The sequence below is a fragment of the Prinia subflava genome, chromosome 5, assembly GCF_021018805.1.
Source record: "Prinia subflava isolate CZ2003 ecotype Zambia chromosome 5, Cam_Psub_1.2, whole genome shotgun sequence".
Lineage (NCBI taxonomy): Eukaryota > Metazoa > Chordata > Aves > Passeriformes > Cisticolidae > Prinia > Prinia subflava.
This window is the reverse complement of record NC_086251.1, coordinates 171438-191760: the sequence shown is the minus strand read 5'-3', so window position 1 is coordinate 191760 and position 20323 is coordinate 171438. Positions and strand designations below refer to the sequence as shown.

Sequence of the window (20323 nt, the reverse complement as noted above, 5' to 3'; positions counted from 1 at the left end):
TGCAGCTCCCTCTAACAGCACAGGAGCTGACAGTCAGCAGAAGAGAGCCAGAAAACTCCTCTCCTGTGAGGTTTTTTTCAGGGAAGAACGAGTACAAGGTCACATTTGAAAAAAAGAACAAGCCGTCCTTTCGCTGAAAGAGCCTCATGTATTTAAAGAGTGAAACCAACACACACCACAGTATTTTAGTCACTTCCTGTCCTGTCTCTGCCATCCCCTCCCTCAGCTCCATCTCCCAGTCGCCAGGAACCTCTTCCTGCTATGCCACAGCTCCTTCCTCCTCAGGAGACCAGAGCACCCCTCGCTTTTCCTCTCCCTCTGCTTGTTGTCCTTCCAGAGCAGCTCACCCGTGTGAAGCCCCCACAACCCTACTCCTCTGACATGAAGAATGCAGGAATGCGTCACCTCCATTTCCAATCTCAAACTCTCCCTGCTGCAGGTTTTAACTTCTGCCTGGCTCCCAGTGTATCCCTAGAACAGGGTGACTTACCAGTGCATTTCTTTCTCACCCCATCCCTTTGCAGGTTTACTCTGCTGAAACGCACCCAAACTGATAATAAATCAACCAGCTCAACTCTCCTCAGTTAAGGAATTTCACTTCTCACATATTTTTACAGCAAACAGCTATGGCTCTTCTCTAGATAAATCCAGACCTGCAACATTCAAATCTCCTGATGGGTGTTCTGATCTCGAGCAAATACCTGAGGCAAGTCCAGAATTCTGCCTCTGAGACCTCATGCTGTGAATCCCCAGCAATTTTAGCAGGGGCAGAGTGGGAAGAACAACTTCCACTTCTCCAGGAAGGCACAAGGCAGCCTGACAGGAGGATGGACAAGCAGGGAAGCAGCCAGGCTGTGATCAGACAGACCCAGGGCACAGCAGGTGCCAACGCCAGAACGGGCTATGCAGGGAAAATCCTCCCTTGCCAGTGTTTCCAGACAGAGTGTGAAGAACCAAGGCACCAAGATTATGACACCCAATCAGCAACCTGCCAGGTCACTGCTTATCTTAAGCACAAGAGCTTTTCCTTTCTATATCCCTCTCCAAGCCTACACCTCCCACTTCAGCTCCTGGGCTGGGCTCTAAGCTCTGGAGCACAAGCACAACAGCACAGAGGCAGCAGGTTGCTGCCCTCTGTGCCTCTTCCACCTTTCAATCTTGGAGTCCCCACTCCCCCACTTAGGCTCTAAAGAACAGGCACAATCAAGGGACTCAGGACAAGAGGAATCACTGAGCTTAACTCGGGTTTAATGCCCCTCACCACCTCCCATTTCTCTCAAAACCTGGAGGGTAGAATGGGTGTATCCCAGGTGGCACAACCCTGGACAAAGACAGATTCCAAGCACCAGGCTGAGGAGCAAACAGGATCTACACAAAGCCGGAGCCCTTCCAGGCTTCCCAGCTCCAGGAGGGATTCCTATCACGAGCAAGGCTGGCAGCGCTTCAGAATGACCAGGGAGAACGCTTTGGTTTGCACTTTTGGGTTACAAAATTGAACACGAGGAGTAATTGGGGAACTGGAGCCAGGCAGGTGGGGAGGGAGCACGGAGCAGCCAAGGGGAGCTCCACAGCTGCTCCCAAAGCACACTGACCAGCCAGAGCTGTGGAACCACAAGGCACAGGAACATGCTAGAGCAGATCACAGATGGGCAGCTCTGGCAGCAGTCCCAAAAAGGAAGTGCTGCTCCTACCAGAGGATACAGCTCCTCTCTCCAGTCACCTGCAGCCTCTGTGACACACAGGCTGTGTCCCAACAGGCTTGGATGGCACTGCTAACCCCCAGACTGCCCATTTCCACCACCAGCCATGGCATTGGCACAAATCCTGGATTCCATGAAAGCCTGGAGAAGCTCTTGAAAGACCATCTAACCCTGCACACCATTTCAAGGCTGAACACTGACCCTCAGTGGCTAAAGGCCATCCTTTGACATTCAGCCTTCTCATTTCTGGAGAAGGCTGAGAAAACGCCTCGAATGACATCCTACCCCTTCCCAATCAGAAGAAATCCAAGGAAAAAACCCTGCGTGGAGCCCTTTCCCTGCCAGGTCCCCCCAGCATGTGCCCAATGCAGTCAGGTAGATGAGCAGTACCAGCTCTGCTCCTCCTTTTGCTTTGTGCACAAAGGCAACAGAATCTCCCCCAAATGGAACAAAATAGACCAAACAGCTCCAAAAAAGGCTGGCTTGAAAATGATCCACATTTAACTCGTATTCCCACCACTGAGCCCACACAGACCAGGAGGCAGAGTCCCAGGACAAGGGACAGGCAGTGCCATATGCACTCAGAGGTGCAGCTGATCCAGCAGTAGCAGGTCAGTCCCGAGTGAGTTCATTCCTTGCTGGAGACCTCTCTGCCTCCACCACACTCAGAGATCCCAGAACTAGCTTGGATTTTTCTTAATCAGGGAACTGCTCACCCTCCAAATTTCTCAGTGTCCCGACCCAGCTCTGCCAAAACCTGTTGCCAGTTCTATCCCATCAGCCAGCCCGAGCAAGGCTGGACCACAGGACTACTGGGATAACAAAAACACAGGAAGCTTTGAGGTTTGTACTGCAATTCCTGCTCAGCTGACACCATTTTTTAAAGGGAACAGCAGCAGGCTGGCTGCATGGCAGGCTATAGGGCTGAGGATGCTCAGGGAGAGGGAAAACAACTCAGGGCCTTTGGGAAGAGCATGGACAATGTGGGAATCCAGATATTAGGAAGGATATTTCCTCTGGACTCTGTGCTGTTACACCATCCCTGCACACACTCCCTCCCCCTCTCCTCCGTAAGGAGCCCAGCACTCTTCCCTTCCTTACTCCAAATGGGGCAAAGGGGCTCAGTGACACATGGAAATATTTATGCACAGCAAATTAAAGACACTGAGGCAGCCTGACCTTAAAGGAGCATGCACTGCCAGCCCTCCTTTCCACTCCCAGCTGCCTCAGCTCGATCCCAAGATTACAGCTCCCAGGAGCCAGGGGTACGTGGAAGAACTAGGAGGACTTTTCTCAAGTGGCATTTGCTTCCAAACTCTTGTCAGGACTGCCTAAAACACAATGGGATGGTGCCCTCAGCTCCCAGCCCTGAGGACCAGCATGAACAAAGCTCATGGAGCCTCCTCCCTGACCTAAAAGGGTGTGTGGAGGCAGCTTTATTAAAACTCTTTTGTGTACAGAGCAATGGCTAAAACATGGAAAATCCACTGCCCTGCAACCCAGAGTAGATCCCAGCCCAAAAACTTTTCTGGTTCAAGTTCCTGGAGCTTGCAGAGGGATTCAGAATCCCTGGACAGTCAGCTCATTGCTGTTTACTCCCAGGGCTGTTGCTACAGCAACAGAGATGCACAAGCAGGGCCACAGGAACAGGACAGAACCGCTGTCCAACAGCCCCATCTCCTCTCCCCATGATGGATCCCCAGGACACACCTTGTCACCAGATTCACCTGAACCACCTCCAGTGGCAGAAAGCAACACCCACAGCCAGCTATGAATGTTCCCCACCTGGTTCCCAAGAACTGGGAAAAGAGATAAACAGGGAGCAGCAGCAGCAGCACAGGGAGTGCAAGCCACTGTGCAAAGGGAAGAACAACACCAAAGTTCCTCACAGCCCCCTAAAGGCTCGACCATCATTTCCTCCTCTGGAATCAGCAACACTCCTCCCTCAGCAGCAGCACCAGAGATCTCATCCTGAAGGGAACTGCCTCCTTTATACATTTTCAGAGGATAAGATGAGGGCAGCACTTTGTTTCTCCACCTTCTGAGCACATCACCGTTTCCCCACGTGTCCTTCCAGTCAGTGACCTGTAAATGCGGGTGGCTCCTGACATAACTAAAAAGGCACTGGGGGCACAGGGACTGCTCTCCTGACTTGTCACTGTCACCTCCAGCTGGGATAACCCTGGGAAAACTTATTCCTGGTTATTACAGGAACGTCAGTGAAGCCTGCAGAGATTGTTTGGTAACTCACAGGTAACTTGAAGCGCTCCTGTGGTGTTTGGCTTCTTGCTTAGTGAGCACTGCAGCTTCCAGGACACACTCAGGGCACAGCCAGGCTTGGGACAGTAGGAATCCAGCAGGTATTTATCTCCTGCATCCCTCTCTGCTGACAGGGAACAGCATCCCCTTGGTTTCAGGGACGTATTCTCCCAGGGACCAGCACAGTCATGCATCTGGCAGGATCTAAACGCTCACAGGGATTTCTAAAGCTTTCCAAGAATAGCCTTCAGTTGCTGCTAGCTTCCAGCAAAGCCCTGCCCAGACCAAATCTGAACAGCCCCTGAATTATTTAGAGCTCCTTTATTACACCTGGGTCATTTGGAGTGACTCATTTGTAGTGCCTCCAGTCTGAGGCATGTGGGAGAGATTAATGACCCCTCTTGCCCGGGTCCTGTCTAGACTGGGCAGCTGAGGTGTGTCCAGCAGACCAGGGACATTTGGCCAGGGCTGGGTTTCACACAGGGCACACAGGAACTCCAGGAAGGAGCTTGGCTTGACAGGAATTGCCAGTGTCACATTTCAAACGTGGGCAAGAGGCAGCAGGTGATGTAAAAACACCCAAGCTCTCACCCAGTGCCTGGGGCTCATCCCAGGCTCAAAGTCTGCGGGGAGCAACACAGGCAGGGTCACCCCAGCACACTCCTGAGTCCCAAATCGGTGGGAGCAGCCCTGGGAAAGCCAGTATCCAGCAGGACTGGCCCCTGTCACCCCCCAACACCTCAGGGTGACAAACACCAGCAATCTCCAGGGATCATTACCTGGCAGTGAGCAGCTTTACACGACAAACAAGAAGTTGGGCTGAATTTGATGGGATTGGTCCTTGCATCCCACTGTTGGGATATCACGAAACATTAAAGATGGAGCAACACAGGGAAGGCAGGAAGCTGCATCCTCTTCTTCCCCATCTTACCTGACACAGGCAGCCCACAGCCTGCTCCCCCTGACCTCCCTCTCTCAGCTTTGAGGCCATTTATCCCTCAGTCTGTTCCTATCCTGTGAGAAAAACTGTCACAAGTGTCCTGTCAACATGTGTGGGCCTTCCTGGCCCCACGACTTGTGGCCTGCACTGACATCACCCCATCCATCCTGCAGAAAGGACACAAACAAGCTGGAAACCACAAGATGCCAGCTGCTGGGACTCCAGGCACTGGCCAGAGCCAGCAGTGCCATCCCTCAGGCATGGGCTGAGCTTGGATCACTCCACAGCACGCAGGGCTGCAAGAAAAGCCTTGTCCTGCAGACTCCCCAGGCTTGATCCCCCAGCTGATGGCTCCACACGCTGCAAGGCTCATCTGAACTCTCCCAGGGGATAGCGTGGACACCGACATGTAAGGGCAGGTTTGGTAACTGCTGTTTACAGGAGAGGCCTCGCTTCTGGCTGGTAGGGACAGGCAGAGCCTCCTCTCAAATTTCACACAAGGATCTGACCAGAGGGCAGGGCAGTGCAAAGGCAGGACACAGACTGCCTCAGGCCATGGGACAGAGCAATTCACTGCCTGGCTCCCCTCTCACCTCTCAAATTCTCCAGCACCCACAGCACTGAGGTCTCTTGCTCCATCAGCCTATTTCCCTTCATGGGTGTCAAAACCCTTCCCACAGCCAAAGTAAGGGTGCACTGCACCCAGCCAGGGATGGTCACTCAGGCCCAACACCCCAACACTCCAGCAGGAGCTGTGGCTCAGCCCACAGAGCCCCCAGGGTGGGTGAGGCTTCTGCTCAGGCTCTCTCCAGCAGCAGAGCCTGTTTGAGGCTCCTACCCCACCCTGTCTCCTCATCTCAGATTTGCAGCCCCATCAGGTTTGCTCACTACCCCAGACAACAGCTGGGATTAGCTGCCTCCCACCTGCCAACTTCCATGCAGGGCATTCATCCACAATTCCCTGGGGCAGCATTCACCTCAGGGCCATCAGCTCCCGGGCACTAACTGAGGGAAGGAGAAAACCTCCTCAACCAGCTCAGCTACACCGGCAATCCTAACTGGGAACCACACCCTGAGACACAGACTGCTGGGAGGACTGTGAGGGGCAGGATTTGTGCTTTGGATAATGGCACTCCCCTGCTGTGCTCCCAAGCCACTCCGAAGTGATCCAGCACTGCTGCCCTCCACTTCTCACCCTGAACATTGTCACTGCAAGCACACGGCAGCACTGTGGTAATGTGCTAATCCCAGCCTGCAATTCACAGGGCCTTGCTAGGCTCAGTTCACAGCATGGGCCTGCCAAAATGAGCCCTGGAGCAGGCAGAAGGTGAGATTTCCTCACACTTCCAGCACCCAGGAATATGGCAGGACTGCTCTACAGAAGTGCAGGCAGGCTCTGTGAGCAGCAGGCCAATCTTTTTCTCCAGAGCCTTGAAGGAGTCCAGGCTCCTCCAACAGCCTGGTGTGACATGAGCTGGGTGCAACCACCCAGTGACAGCCAGCAGAGACTTGCAAGTCTCACAGAGGGACCGTGGCATTGTTAGTGCCAGGCCTGGACTGTCACTCAGGCTCAGGACACAATAGAGCATTTCAGCTCCTCAGTTAAGGGCCTGCAAAACACCCAGCTCCAGATTGAAACGCTGGCACCTCAGCCCAAGCCCCAAGAGCTGCCTCGTTAGGGAGCTGGGCAGAACCCCATTCACACAGAATTCACAGGAAACTGCTCCACAGGGCCTGCAAGTCCCATCTCCACTGCTCCCAGTCTCTGGGTGAGGAACAGATATCCCATAACCTGCTCATCTGTGTCCTCTCCACACTCAGCATCACCCACTGCCTGCAGGAGCCTCCCAGAGCTCACCAGGACTCAGCTTCTCCCACAGATGGTCCTGGATGGGGGCAAGACATTCCTGTGATATCCCAGTGATATCCCTGATTTTACAGCAGCTCACCCTGTGTTATCCTGGGAGTCACGGATGCAGAGCCAGAACTAGGGAGCAAGTACAGCTAGGGCAGTGCAATCCACCTCATCTGAGTGTCATTGTGCCACACAGGCATGTGTGAACGGGCAGAGAATTCCTGCAGGAACATGACCACACCTGAAGCAGAGGTGAACTTCTCCTCCAAAGCCACACGTTTCACCAACACTGATAAATCCATTCAGAAAACAGACACACATCAGATTTTTGTTGAACCAGAAGCAGGCAACCTTAGTGCAAACTAAATAAAATAACACAGAACACTCAAGATTTCCCCTGTGTCCCAATGGAAACCAGTCAGGGAAAAGATGCTGTCAGTGTGATTACCTGACACACCAGAGAACAGAATCTGTCTGCCATCTCAAATGGTACCATCAAACCACACCATTAATTCAGCTCCTTCACCACCATAAACTATTCTGGTCCAGGTTGTTTGGCTGGTAGGACTGCTATCACACCTGGATTGGGTTGTTACAAATACATTTATTTTTTGTTAGTTGAGCCCCAGTCACACACCAGAAACACGGCTGACAGCAGCAGAAACACACTGTGCCATCAGCTCACAGCTTTCCTATTGGAACTTTTCATTTAGGCCTACTAACACAGCTCCCAGTCCAAGGCCAATGTGGGGAATTCAAGTAAGTCAAATCATGTTCTACAGAAGAAAAATAATCATCTTTTAAGGGTCCTTCAGCAAGAGATCATCACTGACACAGCAGGAGCACATAATGAGCTGGAAGTTTCCAGGAAAAGCACGGCAGGAGGTCCGAGTTAAGCCTCACCCACCACACAGGGGTCATGCCTCCTCCTCTGGGCCTCAGGCCAGCACAGACAACACACGCACCCGAGGCCACACGAGTCCAGGTGAGCCTCACCCTGCTGCCCATGTGCCTTCCCAAACCCCTTAAGCTCAGCAGCAGCATTTATCCAGCTTAGCACACTGTGCTGGAGCCCAACCCACCTGCACCAGGACACTAACTCCTCTGGATTTTTATTTGAGAGATAACAAGCATTTCTAAACTGAAAAATTCCTGGCTGATAGTCCCCTTCACCTGCCACGTCTTTATCCAGATGTTTTGTTTTAGTCCTGGATCACTCCCCAGGCAAACCAGCACCTTGAGCTGTACCTGCACAGCTGTGGGAATAAATGTGTCAGGATGAGGGAGGAGGTGGGACTGCTGCTGATGCCAAATTAAAACATCCACCAAAGCCCTTGGGAACTCCCCAGCATCCAGAACTATTTATCTAGAGGATGAAGCTTAATGCCAAGAACTACACAGCCTCACACCAAATGATTCCAGAGAATTAAAAGGATAAGGGTTTACCTTTATGGGCAGCACCTTGAAGGTGAGGGTACTGCTGTAACCCAGAGAGGGACTCCTCCACAGAGCTGCCACTTGTTCCCCTCCAGGTTTGCAACTGACTTAAAACAGTGTGAGAGAGACAGCAGCTTCTCCTCTTCCCTGGGGTCTCTGGGAATATCACCTCAGACTCCAAGAGCAACTGCTCCCAAGCTGCTCCCAGTTACAGCCCAATTCCCAGACCACTGGATTCACGTAGTCCCAGCAAACAGCAGCACAAACACCAGAACTCCTGAAAGGGCCTGAATGCTGGAACAGCTCCCTTCAAAAGAAAACACTGGGAAGAGACACAGGAAAACTGGAGCTTGAAGCTGGAGCTGGTTCCCTCAGATATGACAGCCACCCAAATCATCAATGGTAACACCCAGTGTTTCAGGTCCCCTGTTTGTCACAGACACACAGAAAAAACCTGTCATGACAGAAACAACACTAACACCAGTTCCATGTTCCTATCCCAAAGCTCCTTCCCCAGCCTCAGCCTCCAACTCCACTTTCCAGAGCTCGGCAGCCAAATTCCCTTCATTAGGGTAAACCTGGTGACTCAAAAGGATCCACAAAGCCACCTAAGCCAAGCCCACATCCCTGCACAGGCTTTGCCCATCCACCACCAGCCTGTTTGGGTTGTTTAACCCTGCTGCCAGGAAAAACCCTTCCCTTCTCCAGCTGCAACAGAACCAAGACTGGAACAGGATTGTTCAAGGCCACCACTCACCAGTCTTTGGCTGTAACGGATCCGTTCCTCCTCGGGCTCCATCTCCGACTCTTCGGACGAGAGCGAGAAGGACACGCCAGGACTGCTGTCGTCGTCCTCCTCCTCCTTGGAAGCCACAGGGAAACAGTGAAGAAGGGCACGGGGACACCCACACCCCTCACTTCCCTTCTCCTTTTGGGGCCAACCCCACCCCACTCTGTGGGCTGAGAGAATCCTGTGGATGAGCCCACCCCAACTGTTGAGGCTCCTATTCTAATTCAGAATAAATGCTGGGGTAAAAGACTTCACCAGCTCTTCTGTAACGCTGCAAGACCTGCAGGTCTCCCACATTGGCTCCACGTTAACATCAGCAGCCCCACTGCCCACAGTGGGATAAAAACCATGGAAGGTGTTGTCAAACCCTGGCATCCCCAAGATTAAATATTGGAGAGCCAACTCCTCCAAACAACACAATCACTGTCCTCAGGACCTCCTGTACCTTGGTACCTGGGAAAAACTACACTGGTACAGGACACCTCCCATGATCAGGGAAGGGATCTCTCCTACAGACAGCACCCAAGTAGGGAAGCACTTAGGGATCTAACTCCTGGCTGGAGGAGACCTAAATGCTGAGCTCTCCAAATGTGCCACCTTGTGACACCACACACCAACCTGGGAAAACCTCCCAGGGCGTCAGATGGCACCTACACTTTTTTTTTTTAAAGGGACAGAAACCAACCAAAGCCTGGGTATGGCACGGCTCTTAATCCCCAGGACTACGCCTAAATCAGACCTTCGGGGAGGAGAATCGGGGAATGGGATCGGGGAAGGGGACCCGCCACCCCCTGTAGCGTTACAGAACGAGCGTGTAGGGACATCGCTCGATCCTGCTCCTCCCCGACCCCCGGCTTCGACAGCAGAGCACTGCCAGTCCCGCCAGCACCTTCCCCCGCTGCCTGCCATGGAACCACGGCACCAGGACTCCCGGCACGGCCGAGGGAGCCAGTTTCCCCACACTTGCTGAACTCTGTTTATAAACAGCCGGACAACCGGAGCGCAGCGCGCCCGCCCCGCCGCCGGGGAAGGGGCCAGCCCCGGCCCGCCGGGCCACCCCAGCCCGCCCCCGCCGGGGCAAGACGGGAGGCGGGAGGGAGGGTCCCCGGGGAGCTGTCAGCCGGCACCCGCCGCCCCCTCCCCAACTTCCCGGCGCGGCCTCCCGGGGCCCGGCAAGGGGAGACCCGCCCGCGCCCGCCGCTCCCGCCCGGCCCGGCCGCGCTCCGGGGCCCCGCACAAACTCGGGGGGCGCCGGTGACCCCCGCGGTGCTCACCAGGTCTCTCGTGCGCCTTTGTCTTCTACCGCCGGCACTGGGGGGGAACAGAACAGACGGAGGAGGAGGAACCCCCCGGTCAGCAACGATCGCGCCCCGGCCCCGCCGCGCCTCCGGCCCCGCCGCTCACGGCGCGGGCAGCGGGCGCTGACAGCCCCGCCGGCCGCCCCCCGCCGCCGCGGCCCGCGTCCCCCCGCTACCGCCGCCGCCTTCATCACCACCGCACCCCTCCCGCCGCCGAGTGCCGGGGCCCCGCCGGCGCCGCCCGCTCCGTCCCGCCCGCGCCGTGCCCCCCCGGCGCCGCCGCCCCCCGGCCGGGACGCCGTTCCCCCTCCTCACACAGGAGCCGCCGCCGCCATTTTGAACCCGTCAGAGCCTCACATACACACCGACGCCGCGCGCACGCGCCGCACGCACGGGCTCCCCCCCTCCCTCCCAACCCGCGCGCCGCGCGTGCGCCGCGCCCTCCCCAGCCCGGCCCCGCCCCGCGCGCGCGCGAGGCCAGGGGCGACCACGCCCACTCCCGTCCAGGACACGCCCCTCGCGTGACCACGCCCCTTCCACCGCGTGGCCACGCCCCCGGCGGGGGGGCTGGAGAGGGGGAGCCCCGGTGGGATTTTGGGGGGTTCGTGGCCCAACGCGCCCCGCCGTGAGGTCCCGCGGTGTCCCCGGGGCCTTCGCGGCTGCCCGCACGACTGTGCACACCTGTACGGGGGTCTGAATGCAGAGACACAGGCACGTACCTACATACACCTACACAAACTACATACAGCTCCTTAGTTGTATATTACAGATATTAACAGTGTTTCTATAAACTGTATATAGTTGTACTGCTAGTTATAACCTAACTGTATGCAGCGATATATAACTATAGTGATATGGATGGTTATAAAGTAACTATATGGTTACATATACATTATAACTTAATATGGGTATAAAAACATATATATATATAACTATGTATATGGTTATAAACGGTACCCCTACAGACCTGTATGTGCAGCACATACCTGGATACACTTGGACACACCTGAACACACCTGGACACATGCTCAACCCAAAATCAGCAGGTGACCCCATCCCGGAGGTGTCTCATCCATCCTGGGCCCATGGTGGGACCCCGTGTCCCCAACACCCCCAGGGAGTCCCCGACGCCCCCAGGCCATGCAGGGGCTGCTCCTGCCCCACAGACTGAGTCACGCTGACGAGTTTTGTGTCACTTTAATGGTAGATCACCCTGCAGTCACCTCGTGTCACCCCCCGGCGCTGGCCTGCCAGCAGGAAGGGGAGCCCCCAGATCAGTTCTCTGCTCCTGGAGCCCGGCTGCCAGGGGATGCTGGCATCCATGCGGGGACAGGATGCTGGGATTCCCGGTGGGACAGCACATGCGGTTCTCTGGTGGGACAGGGACGGGATGCTGGGATGGCTGGTAGGAAAGGGACAGACTCTGGGATCCAGGCATGACAGTCCGTGCCAGGGATGCTTTCCTGCCGTGTTGACCAGCGGTGCCAGCCCCGGCTCGTCATTCCGGCGGCAGAGGCAGGGGTGCAGTCGGAGCTCGGGGGCGGCAGGAGATCCCAGGGGGCTCAGAGGAACACGCAGACCCTCCTGGGCCTCGCCTTGCGCTGCCTGCGGCGGGCGGCGCTGATGGCGGCACTGCAGGCTGTCACGAAGATGTTCTCAACGTTATCCTGGTACCTGGCCGAGCATTCCATGTAGGACTCGGCGCGGACCTGTCGGGCCATGGCCTCTCCCTGCGGGGACAAAGAATCAGACCCTCCTCGGGACCCTGCTGTCGCACTATCTCGTGCTGGAGGCCACCCCTGTCCCGTCCCGTCCCACCGGGAGGTGACATGCACCTGCTGGCGGGAGACGGGCTGCATCCGTCCGTCCTTCAGCTTCTGCAGCGCCTCCTGGTCCTGCCGCAGGTCCTTCTTGCAGCCCACCAGCAGCACTGGGACCCCCTTGCAGAAGTGGTTCACCTCCGGGTACCACTGCCAGGGGACACGTCACCAGGCATGGGCACACGTCACCAGGGATGGGGACAGGGGACAGGCAGCACCCCCGGGGTTGTGTTACCTTCGTCAGGATGTTGTCAAAGCTGTTGGAGTCGGTGAGATCAAAGCACATGAGAACAACGTTGGCATCTGAGTAGGACAGAGGGCGAAGCCTGTCATAATCTTCCTGTCCTGCCGAGTGGAGAGGGAAACCATTACACACCAGCCTGGAACAGTGAAGTGACATCTGAGGGGATGGCTGTGGGTTAACCCCTCCTCTCCCACCGTCATGGCAGGGGGACATCTCTCCAAGGCATGACCACACATGTGGGACACCCCGAAATGCCCAGGTGGGAGAGTGGGGGGCACAACTGCCCTCCCTGTCCCCTCCTGCCCCACCTGCTGTGTCCCACAGGTGGATCTTCACAGGCTTGCCGGCAACCTGGAGAGCTGCTGTGTACCTCTCGAACACGGTGGGGATATAGGCCTGGCAGGGGACACGGAGGGCGTGAATCAGGTCACACAGGCAGCTGAGGGGGGCAGTGATGGAGGGGACCCCAGCGGGAACAGGACAGGGCCCAGGGAGGGAAGCAGGGAGTGGGAAATGGTGCTTCCTCCCTGGGGCAGTGGGATGGGAACCACCCTTGTCCCCCATCCCAGGGCAATCCAGAGCGTCATGGGAGACCTGGGGATTCAGGACAGGGGTTCTGGGGTCTCTGTTGCTGCCCCCCTTCCCTGCACTCCCTGAGTCCCTTATGTGCCTTCACTGAGGGACAAACCCTGCTCCCCACCCTGTGACCCTTTAAGAGAGGCAGAGGTGTCACAGACCCCCACCAGCCCCAGGCTGGGCCACCCCCTGCCCCCCTGTCCCCACGTCCCACTGCTGCCACCGTGTCCGACCCATGTTGCATCCACCGCCCTTTGCCCGTCACTGCTCCCGGTGACAATCACCCACCCAGCAGGGGACAGGGATCCCGGTACCTCGGGGAAGTCCCCTCTGGCGAAGGACAGCAGCAGTGACGTCTTCCCGCAGCCGCCATCCCCCACGACGACAACCTTGACCTCAGTTTCGGGGGCTCCTGGGCTCTGCCCCCCACGCTCCCGCTGCATGGGGGTGTCCGGTGAGGCCACGGAGCCCGTGTGGCCTCAGCGGGGACAGGGATGGGGACAGGGAGGCGGGCAGCACCCGCCCGGTCCAGGGTGCGGCTGTCACCTGCCCGCCGCGCCCGCCCGCCGCGGGGCTGGGGCTGCGGCAGTGACAGCGGCTGGGACACACACACAGGTGTCCTGGCACACAGGTGACCTTCTCCCGGCAGGTCCTCGCCGTGCACAAGCGTCACACTGCCACCTGCGTGTCCCGCCCGCCTGTGTGACGCTTCCTCACACTCCTGCCCGCTGCCTCTGGCATGCTCTCATCCCCATCCCACTCCTGATCCCACTCCCCATCCCAGTCCCACTCACGCGCTCTCCCCCTGCACAGCTCAGCCCCGTGGGACGGGACCCCTGTGCCCCCTTCAATACCCCATTCCTGCCTCCAAGCCTGGGATTTATTGCTCTGAGCATCCGCACAAGGCAAAGTCCAGGGTGGAGGGAGGCATGGGGTGTGACTCACTGCCCTGGCCCCGCTGTCACTGCCACCCCTGCTGTCACACCCGTGCTGTGCCATGCTGAGCCCTGCCCTGCCAGGAGCCTCTGTCCCCAGCGGCCAGGTGAGAGGGCAGCCACCAGCCTCCTGTCTTTTCCTAGTGATTCCAACACAGATGGGACAAGCTGTGACACCCTGCTTTGCTCGGGGACAGGCCATCCCAGCAGTGATGTCCCCCATCCCCCTCTTTGGATGTCCCCAAGACCCTCTCCCTTCTAGTCGATGCCCTCTTCTGCCACTCCAAATCTTTGGTAGGGCTGAATGGATACTTCTGGCGCAGGGTTGCAGGGAGGGATGTGGGGTCATGTGTGCTGTCCCCTGCCACGCCCTCATCTGCCACCAGCCTCTCCAGGCTCTCTCGGTGGGTACCAGGAGGGCTCTGGAGCCCCCAGAGACCAGCTGGAGTGAGTCTAAAGTGATGGCTCAGAGAACAAATTCCAAATTCTCACCCAGGCCTGATGCAGGATGAAGTTGGAGGAGAGGGATTCTCCTGCTGGGAGGCTGGGAGACAAATGCACACAGTAATGAACAATCTCAGAAGGATGCCAGCATCGGGGCAGGGTGGGGAGAGGAGGCTGGAGCACCATCAAACAATTAGGAAGGTGGCAATTACCAGTCTAATGAGACATCAGGTTGAATCCTAAAAGCATCAAGATTCTTTCACAGCCAGACATAACTGCTGCAGTTTTCGTTCTCTGGGGTATTCGCTCGGACAAAACATTTCCTTTCCCGCAAGACCAACAGAATTTTGACGGGAGAAGAGGCAGTCTGTGTGCAACTGCCCAGTGCTCTCAGTACCTGACCCGTGACTGTGCAAAAAGCAGCTTCATTTGGGGACAAATAGGCCGCTTGGAGCTGCTGAGGACGTGGAGACCCCAGTTTTCCTCAGTGGAGAAGACAGTGGCGAGGAGCACCGGAGGGAGGGAGCCCTGCTCGGACACACCAACAGGTTGGCCCCAGAGAAAGGTAGGGGGTCGGGACCAGAGTCCAGTCCTGGGCACTGCTTGTGTCTCCCTGGATGTCCCCAAAACCCCTCCCACCACTCCCATGGTTGTCCTCAATCGGGATGGATTGATCCAACCCTCCCTCTGCTGTCACCTCACCCCCAGCCATCCCATGGCCCCCCTGTCCCCAGCCCTGCAGTGCCACCTCACCAGGATCCCTGTCCCTGTCACAGCCCCTGGGGTCCCACTAACCCCTCTCTGCTCTGCCCACAGCTGGGGACCACGTCCCACCTTCCACCATGGAGCTGAACCAGACGTCCCCACCTCCCTCACTTCCCGTGATGGACACCGAAGGAGATGATTCCTGTGGGATCAATGTCACTGACGTGGCCATAGACGGTGTCACGCTGCTCATCTGCCTCTGTGGGCTGGCTGGGAATGGGGCTGTGCTCTGGCTCCTTGGATTCCACATCCGCAGGAACCCCATCACCATCTACATCCTCAACCTGGCTGTGGCCGACTTCACCTTCCTCCTCTTCATGGTCCCCTCCTCCCTACTCTACCTGCTGGAGGACGTCTCCTGCTCCGCTGTGGTGTCCCTGATGTACCTGAGGTCCCTTCTCCTGCTGTCCCTGTTCTCCTACAACATGGGGCTGTACCTGCTGACAGCCATCAGCATCGAGAGGTGTGGCTCGATCCTCTTCCCGCTCTGGTACCGCTGCCGCCGTCCCCAGCGCCTGTCCTGGGTGATGTGTGTCCTTCTCTGGGCACTCTCCATCGCTGTCATGGTCGTGGTCACCTCCCTGTGCCTGTCACAGGAGCACGAGCACTGCCGGGTGGCTCTCATCTCCATGTACGCCCTCAGCTTCCTCATCTTTGCTCCACCCATGGTCATCTCCAACGTGATCCTCTTCATCAGGGTCCAGTGTGGCTCCAAGAGACGCCAACCGAAGAGGCTCTACATCGTTATCTTCCTCACTGTGCTCTTCTTCCTCATCTTTGGAGTGCCTCTCAGCCTCTGGAATTTCCTTCAGCAGCTCAGCTACACCGTGGTGTCCTCCCAGGTGGTTTTCCTGCTGGCCTGCATCAACAGCAGCGTTAACCCCTTCATCTACTTCTTGGTGGGGAGCTGCTGGAGGCACTGCTCCATCGTGTCCCTCCAGGTTGCCTTCCGGAGGGTCTTTGAGGAGACAGGGACCACCACAATCTCCAGCTGAGAGCCCACTGTGGTCCCACTGGCTGTGCTATCCATGCCAGCTTCATGCTAGGCTGCCCACCCTTGCTCCCAGCCAGGCCTGCAGGTCATCTTCCTGCAGCTGCGAGTCAGGATGCACCCCATAGCTTTTCCCATCCCTTTTCCCATCCCACTGCTCCATGTTGTTGTCCCCATCCCCATCCCCATCCCTATCCCCATCCCCATCCCCGTCCCCGTCCCCGTCCCCGTCCCCGTCCCCGTCCCTATCCCTATCCCTATCCCTGTCCCTGTCCCTGTCCCTATCCCTATCCCTATCCCTATCCCTATCCCTATCCCTATCCCTATCCTTATCCCTATCCCTATCCCTATCCCTGTCCCTGTCCCTGTCCCTATCCCTATCCCTGTCCCTGTCCCTGTCCCTGTCCCTATCCCTATCCCTATCCCTGTCCCTGTCCCTGTCCCTGTCCCTGTCCCTGTCCCTGTCCCTGTCCCTGTCCCTCTCCCTATCCCTGTCCCTGTCCCTGTCCCTGTCCCTGTCCCTGTCCCTGTCCCTTTCCCTGTCCCTGTCCCTGTCTCTGTCCCTGTCCCTGTCCCTCTCCCTATCCCTGTCCCTGTCCCTGTCCCTGTCCCTGTCCCTGTCCCTGTCCCTGTCCCTGTCCCTGTCCCTGTCCCTATGCCTATCCGTATCCCACCCCGCAGGTTTCCCAGCTGGCCTCCGCTCCGAGCGCCGTCCGTCGGGCTCTGCTGCCCTCCGGTGGGAAATTTTGGGATTGCCGGCATCCCGACCCTTCCTGATCGCCTCTGACATCCCAGATTCCCGCCCGGGGCCGCCTTCCCCGCCCCTGCCCCGCTCCACCCGGGATTCCCGGCAGTGTCCCCACTCCTGGCCATCCTGCGCTCCTCCGCCCAATAAACGCTGATGGATCCATCCTGCTGTGGCTTTTTGTCCCTCTCCACGGGAGGCTGGGGGCGGGACCCCGCGGGTGAAGCTCTGGAGGGGGAATCTCCCAGAAAAACAGTCCCCAAAAGCCGCATGAGGCAGTCTGGGATGAGCAGCCCATGGGGAGGGACTGGAGCCTCGGGCGGGGGCCCGGGAGGGATGGGAAGGACGGGACGTGGGTGGGCTGCGTGGAGGAGCGGGATGGGAGGATGTGGGGCAGTTTGGGACGTGGTGGGGCTCGTGGTGATGCGTGGGATTTGGTGGAACTGGAGAAAAGGAGTGGGATGTGGCGGGGCCGGTGACCTCAGCGGAGGTGGGTGATGCCCCACAGAGCCCACGGTGACAAACACAGGTGTCACCCTGCTCCTGGAAGGGGGTGGCCGTGCTGAGGATCAAGGCTTCCTGCTCTCCTTGCTGCTGCACCATCCGAGCCTGCTGAGGGAGCAGCTGAAGGCAGTGGAGAGTGGGAATTGCTGAAGGCAGAGAGTCCTTTGCACCTGGCTCACAAAATTAAAGGCCTTTGGGGAGATCTTTGCTGTGACACTCTTGGAGCAGCCAGGGGGGAATGCTGAGCCCCTCCTGTCCGTGCCAGCTGTGCCAGTGCCAGCCCAGCTCTGGGCACTCGGGATCACGGTTGCTTCAGGGAGCACAAGCCACGGGTGTGTCCCCTCCCTCCATCCACGCTCCCAGTTGGCATCAGGAGCCAGAGGAGGCCAGGAAGTGCTAACAAAGCTGTTTATTGATATCAGACTGCAGTGGGGTGCCAGGGGGATTTTGGGGATCACAGCTGTGTGGGGGATGATCCGTTTTTGGGAATAGAGTTCTAGGAGGTGGGAGAGAGGACGAAATGTGCTCCCTGCAGAGCATCGCTCCCACATGGCTCTTGGCACTGCCCCTGCTGCCTTCTCCTGCAGGAATCCAGCACCACAGGGAGGGGCATCCTGTGGGTATTTCTTGATCAGGTGGCTCAAGGAAAGCCTGAGCCACTCTGGCAGGGTCCTTCAGCAGAGCAGGGGAAGGGATCAACAGGCCGGGGTGGCTGTGTCCAAGGCAGCATCATTGCTGTGGGCAGTGTTATCTTCTTCCTGCTCAAAGATCCTCTGGAGGGAGAGCTGGAGGGACCTCAGGGAGCAGGGCCTCCAGCACCTCCCTGCCAAGAAGAGGATGATGGGGTTGATGGAGCTGTGGATGCAGTGGAGCAGGAAAACAACCTGAGAGGATACAACGGTGTAGCCAAGCTGCTGCAGGAAATTGCAGAGGCTGAGGGGGAGAGCAAAGAGGAGGAAGGAGGGCACAAGGAGGAAATTAACAGTGTTGAGTCTCTTGTGTTGCTGCTGCTGGGAGCGAAACTTGGCCTTAATGAAGAGGATTGTGCTGGAAATGAGCATAGCTGGGGCAAAGAGGAAGAGGTTGAGGGCGTACATGGAGGTGAGAGACGCCTGGCAGCGCTCGTGCTCCTGTGAGTGGCACAGGGAAGTCACCGTGACAATGACAGCGATGGAGAGTGCCCAGAGCAGGGCACACACCGCCCAGGAGAGGCGCTGGGGACGGCGGCAGCGGTACCAGAGCGGGCAGAGGATGGATGTGCACCTGTTAATGCTGATGGCTGTCAGCAAGTACAGCCCCAGGTTGTAGGAGAACAGCAGGAGCGGGAAAAGCGCCTTCAGGAAATCCAGGGGCAGGATAGTGGAGCAGGACAATTCCTCCTTCAGGTAGAGCAGGCAGGAGGGGACCATGAAGTAGACAAAGATGAAGTTGGCAAAGGCCAGGTTGATGATGTAAAAGGTGGTGGGATTCCTTTGGAGAAGGCAGAGCACAGCCCCATTCCCAACCAGCCCACAGAGGCTGATGAGCAGGGTCACACTGTCTAGGGCCACATCAGTGACATCTGTCTCACAGAGATCGTCCCCTTCAGTGGGTGAGGCGGGAGATGGGGACATGGTGGTCACCTCCATGGATGGACGCTGGGCAGGCAGTGGGATGTGGCCCCTGGCTGTGGTCAGAGTGGATGGGGAGTCAGTGCTTGGAGAATGCCGGGATGGAGCATGCGGCTCCTCTGCAGCTCCCTGCAGTGGGAAGGATTCAGAGGGGAGAAGTGAGATGTGAGGGGAGGAGGGCAGTGGAAATGGTGGGGTGGGAGAGGGAGGTGGCAGGGTTGGGATGTTCAGCAGGGGATGCAGAAGGGAAGGGCAGGGCAGAGGAGGGGGGAGCTGGGGAGGGCCCTGCGGTCACCAGAGAGGGTGGCAGGAGCAGAGCAGCTGCTGGAGGAGAGGGAGGTGGGGTAGGGAGGAGGGCAAACCTTGCACTGACCTGTTCCCAGTGGGGCAGTAGCAGGCCAAGGGGGTCTGTGCAGATCAGCGGCGCTTCCGGGTACCCCGTGCTCCTTTGGGATCAGTCTCCTAAAGCGGCTCCTCCCAGGTCAGTCACAGGAAGGAGAAAGTGCCCAGACCACCAGGAGCCCCCCACTCCCGTCCCGCTGGCTCCTCTCTCTGCCCTGTCCTGATGCTGCTTCCCAAGGCTCGGTGCAGTAAGGGGGTGTCGGAAATTGCATCTTTAGCTGCGTCAGAGCTCCACTTCTACAGAGTCATTTGTCATGATTTTTTCTTGATTTTTGTAAACTAAGGAAGTGACTTTGGCCAGATGCTCCACATATGGAATTTTGCAATTGGCTGCTCATTTCTTCCTGATTAGAAGCATGCCTTCCCTGCAGAATGTCCCATTCTACAACGGCCTTCAGTCTCTCGACAGGCCTCTACCATTCCTCGTTTCCCTTCCCTGTTGGGGTCATCGTCACTCCAGCAGCAGAGGAATGCTGCCGGCACTGGAATGCTGGCAGCGCTGGCGGTACGGATGAAGGAGCTGGACGCTTCTCAGAAGCATTTCGCATTCTGTGAAGAGCTCTGAGATCAATTGCCAAAACCCCAGCTGGGCCCAAGGACGCTCAGCTGAGCTTCCTCTCTGTACCCCAATCCCATCCTCATCCCGGCTCCCTTTCCTGCTGCCTCTGCCTACGCCATCCTCATCCGTGCTCCCCCTCCGCGCTCTCCATCCTCACCCCATCCTCTCCCGTCCCGGCAGCGGCTCCGCGGCTCCGAGCGCGCTCCGCCGGGCTCCGCTGCCCTCCAGTGGGGACAGTCGGGATTGCCGGGATCCAGACCCCCTCCTGACCCTTCCTGACCGCCTCGGACCCCCCTGACCCGCCCCGGGCCAGCTTCCACCGCGACATCCCCGCTCCTTCCCCGCCCCACCCTGGCAGTGTCCCTGCTCCTCCTGGCCAGAGTGTTCCAGGAGAAAGAAGGAAATCCCCGCTCCCGTGTGCTCCCCTCAGAGCAACCCTCCCACGAGCT

At 57.7% G+C, this 20323-nt stretch overlaps 4 protein-coding genes across 4 annotated transcripts in view; 1 reads left to right on the top strand and 3 right to left on the bottom strand.

Moving 5' to 3' along the window:
- The window catches only part of KDM2A (lysine demethylase 2A), a 33165-nt gene extending 22483 nt beyond the window's left edge, over positions 1-10682 (bottom strand). The window contains exons 1-3 of the mRNA XM_063397413.1: positions 10595-10682; positions 10256-10292; positions 8949-9053 (exon numbers count right to left, since the gene is read on the bottom strand). Of these exons, the coding sequence (XP_063253483.1) occupies positions 8949-9053; positions 10256-10292; positions 10595-10614 (162 nt within the window). The 5' untranslated portion in view covers positions 10615-10682. The remainder of the gene's footprint in view (positions 1-8948; positions 9054-10255; positions 10293-10594) is intronic.
- Positions 10683-11466: 784 nt separating this feature from the next.
- Positions 11467-14174, bottom strand: RHOD (ras homolog family member D). The gene is made up of 5 exons (XM_063397259.1): positions 13234-14174; positions 12652-12739; positions 12335-12444; positions 12115-12249; positions 11467-12009 (listed from the first exon to the last, which is right to left on the bottom strand). The coding sequence occupies exons 1-5, from the start codon at positions 13360-13362 to the stop codon at positions 11842-11844; spliced, it is 630 nt and encodes a 209-aa protein (XP_063253329.1). The 5' UTR covers positions 13363-14174; the 3' UTR covers positions 11467-11841.
- An 894-nt stretch (positions 14175-15068) lies between these two features.
- LOC134550514 (mas-related G-protein coupled receptor member H-like) lies at positions 15069-16193 on the top strand. Its single transcript, XM_063397256.1, has one exon. It carries the CDS (start codon positions 15141-15143, stop codon positions 16056-16058), a length of 918 nt encoding a protein of 305 aa, XP_063253326.1. The 5' UTR covers positions 15069-15140; the 3' UTR covers positions 16059-16193.
- A 1494-nt stretch (positions 16194-17687) lies between these two features.
- On the bottom strand, positions 17688-20084 carry LOC134550515 (proto-oncogene Mas-like). Its single transcript, XM_063397257.1, has 3 exons — positions 20032-20084; positions 19287-19375; positions 17688-19042 (listed from the first exon to the last, which is right to left on the bottom strand). Exon 3 carries the CDS (start codon positions 18929-18931, stop codon positions 17999-18001), a length of 933 nt encoding a protein of 310 aa, XP_063253327.1. The 5' UTR covers positions 18932-19042; positions 19287-19375; positions 20032-20084; the 3' UTR covers positions 17688-17998.
- Between the last annotated feature and the right edge of the window lie 239 nt (positions 20085-20323).

What these genes read in the sequence shown, in the direction of transcription:
- RHOD (XM_063397259.1), bottom strand. Translation starts at nt 13,362, where the DNA reads ATGCAGCGGGAGCGTGGGGGGCAGAGCCCAGGAGCCCCCGAAACTGAG. An exon ending in CCAGAGGGGACTTCCCCGAG is followed by an intron (nt 12,740 to 13,233) that starts GTACCGGGATCC and finishes GTCCCCTGCCAG; the next exon opens with GCCTATATCCCCACCGTGTT. An exon ending in TTGACAACATCCTGACGAAG is followed by an intron (nt 12,250 to 12,334) that starts GTAACACAACCC and finishes GTCCCCTGGCAG; the next exon opens with TGGTACCCGGAGGTGAACCA.
- LOC134550514 (XM_063397256.1), top strand. Translation starts at nt 15,141, where the DNA reads ATGGAGCTGAACCAGACGTCCCCACCTCCCTCACTTCCCGTGATGGAC.
- LOC134550515 (XM_063397257.1), bottom strand. Translation starts at nt 18,931, where the DNA reads ATGGAGGTGACCACCATGTCCCCATCTCCCGCCTCACCCACTGAAGGG.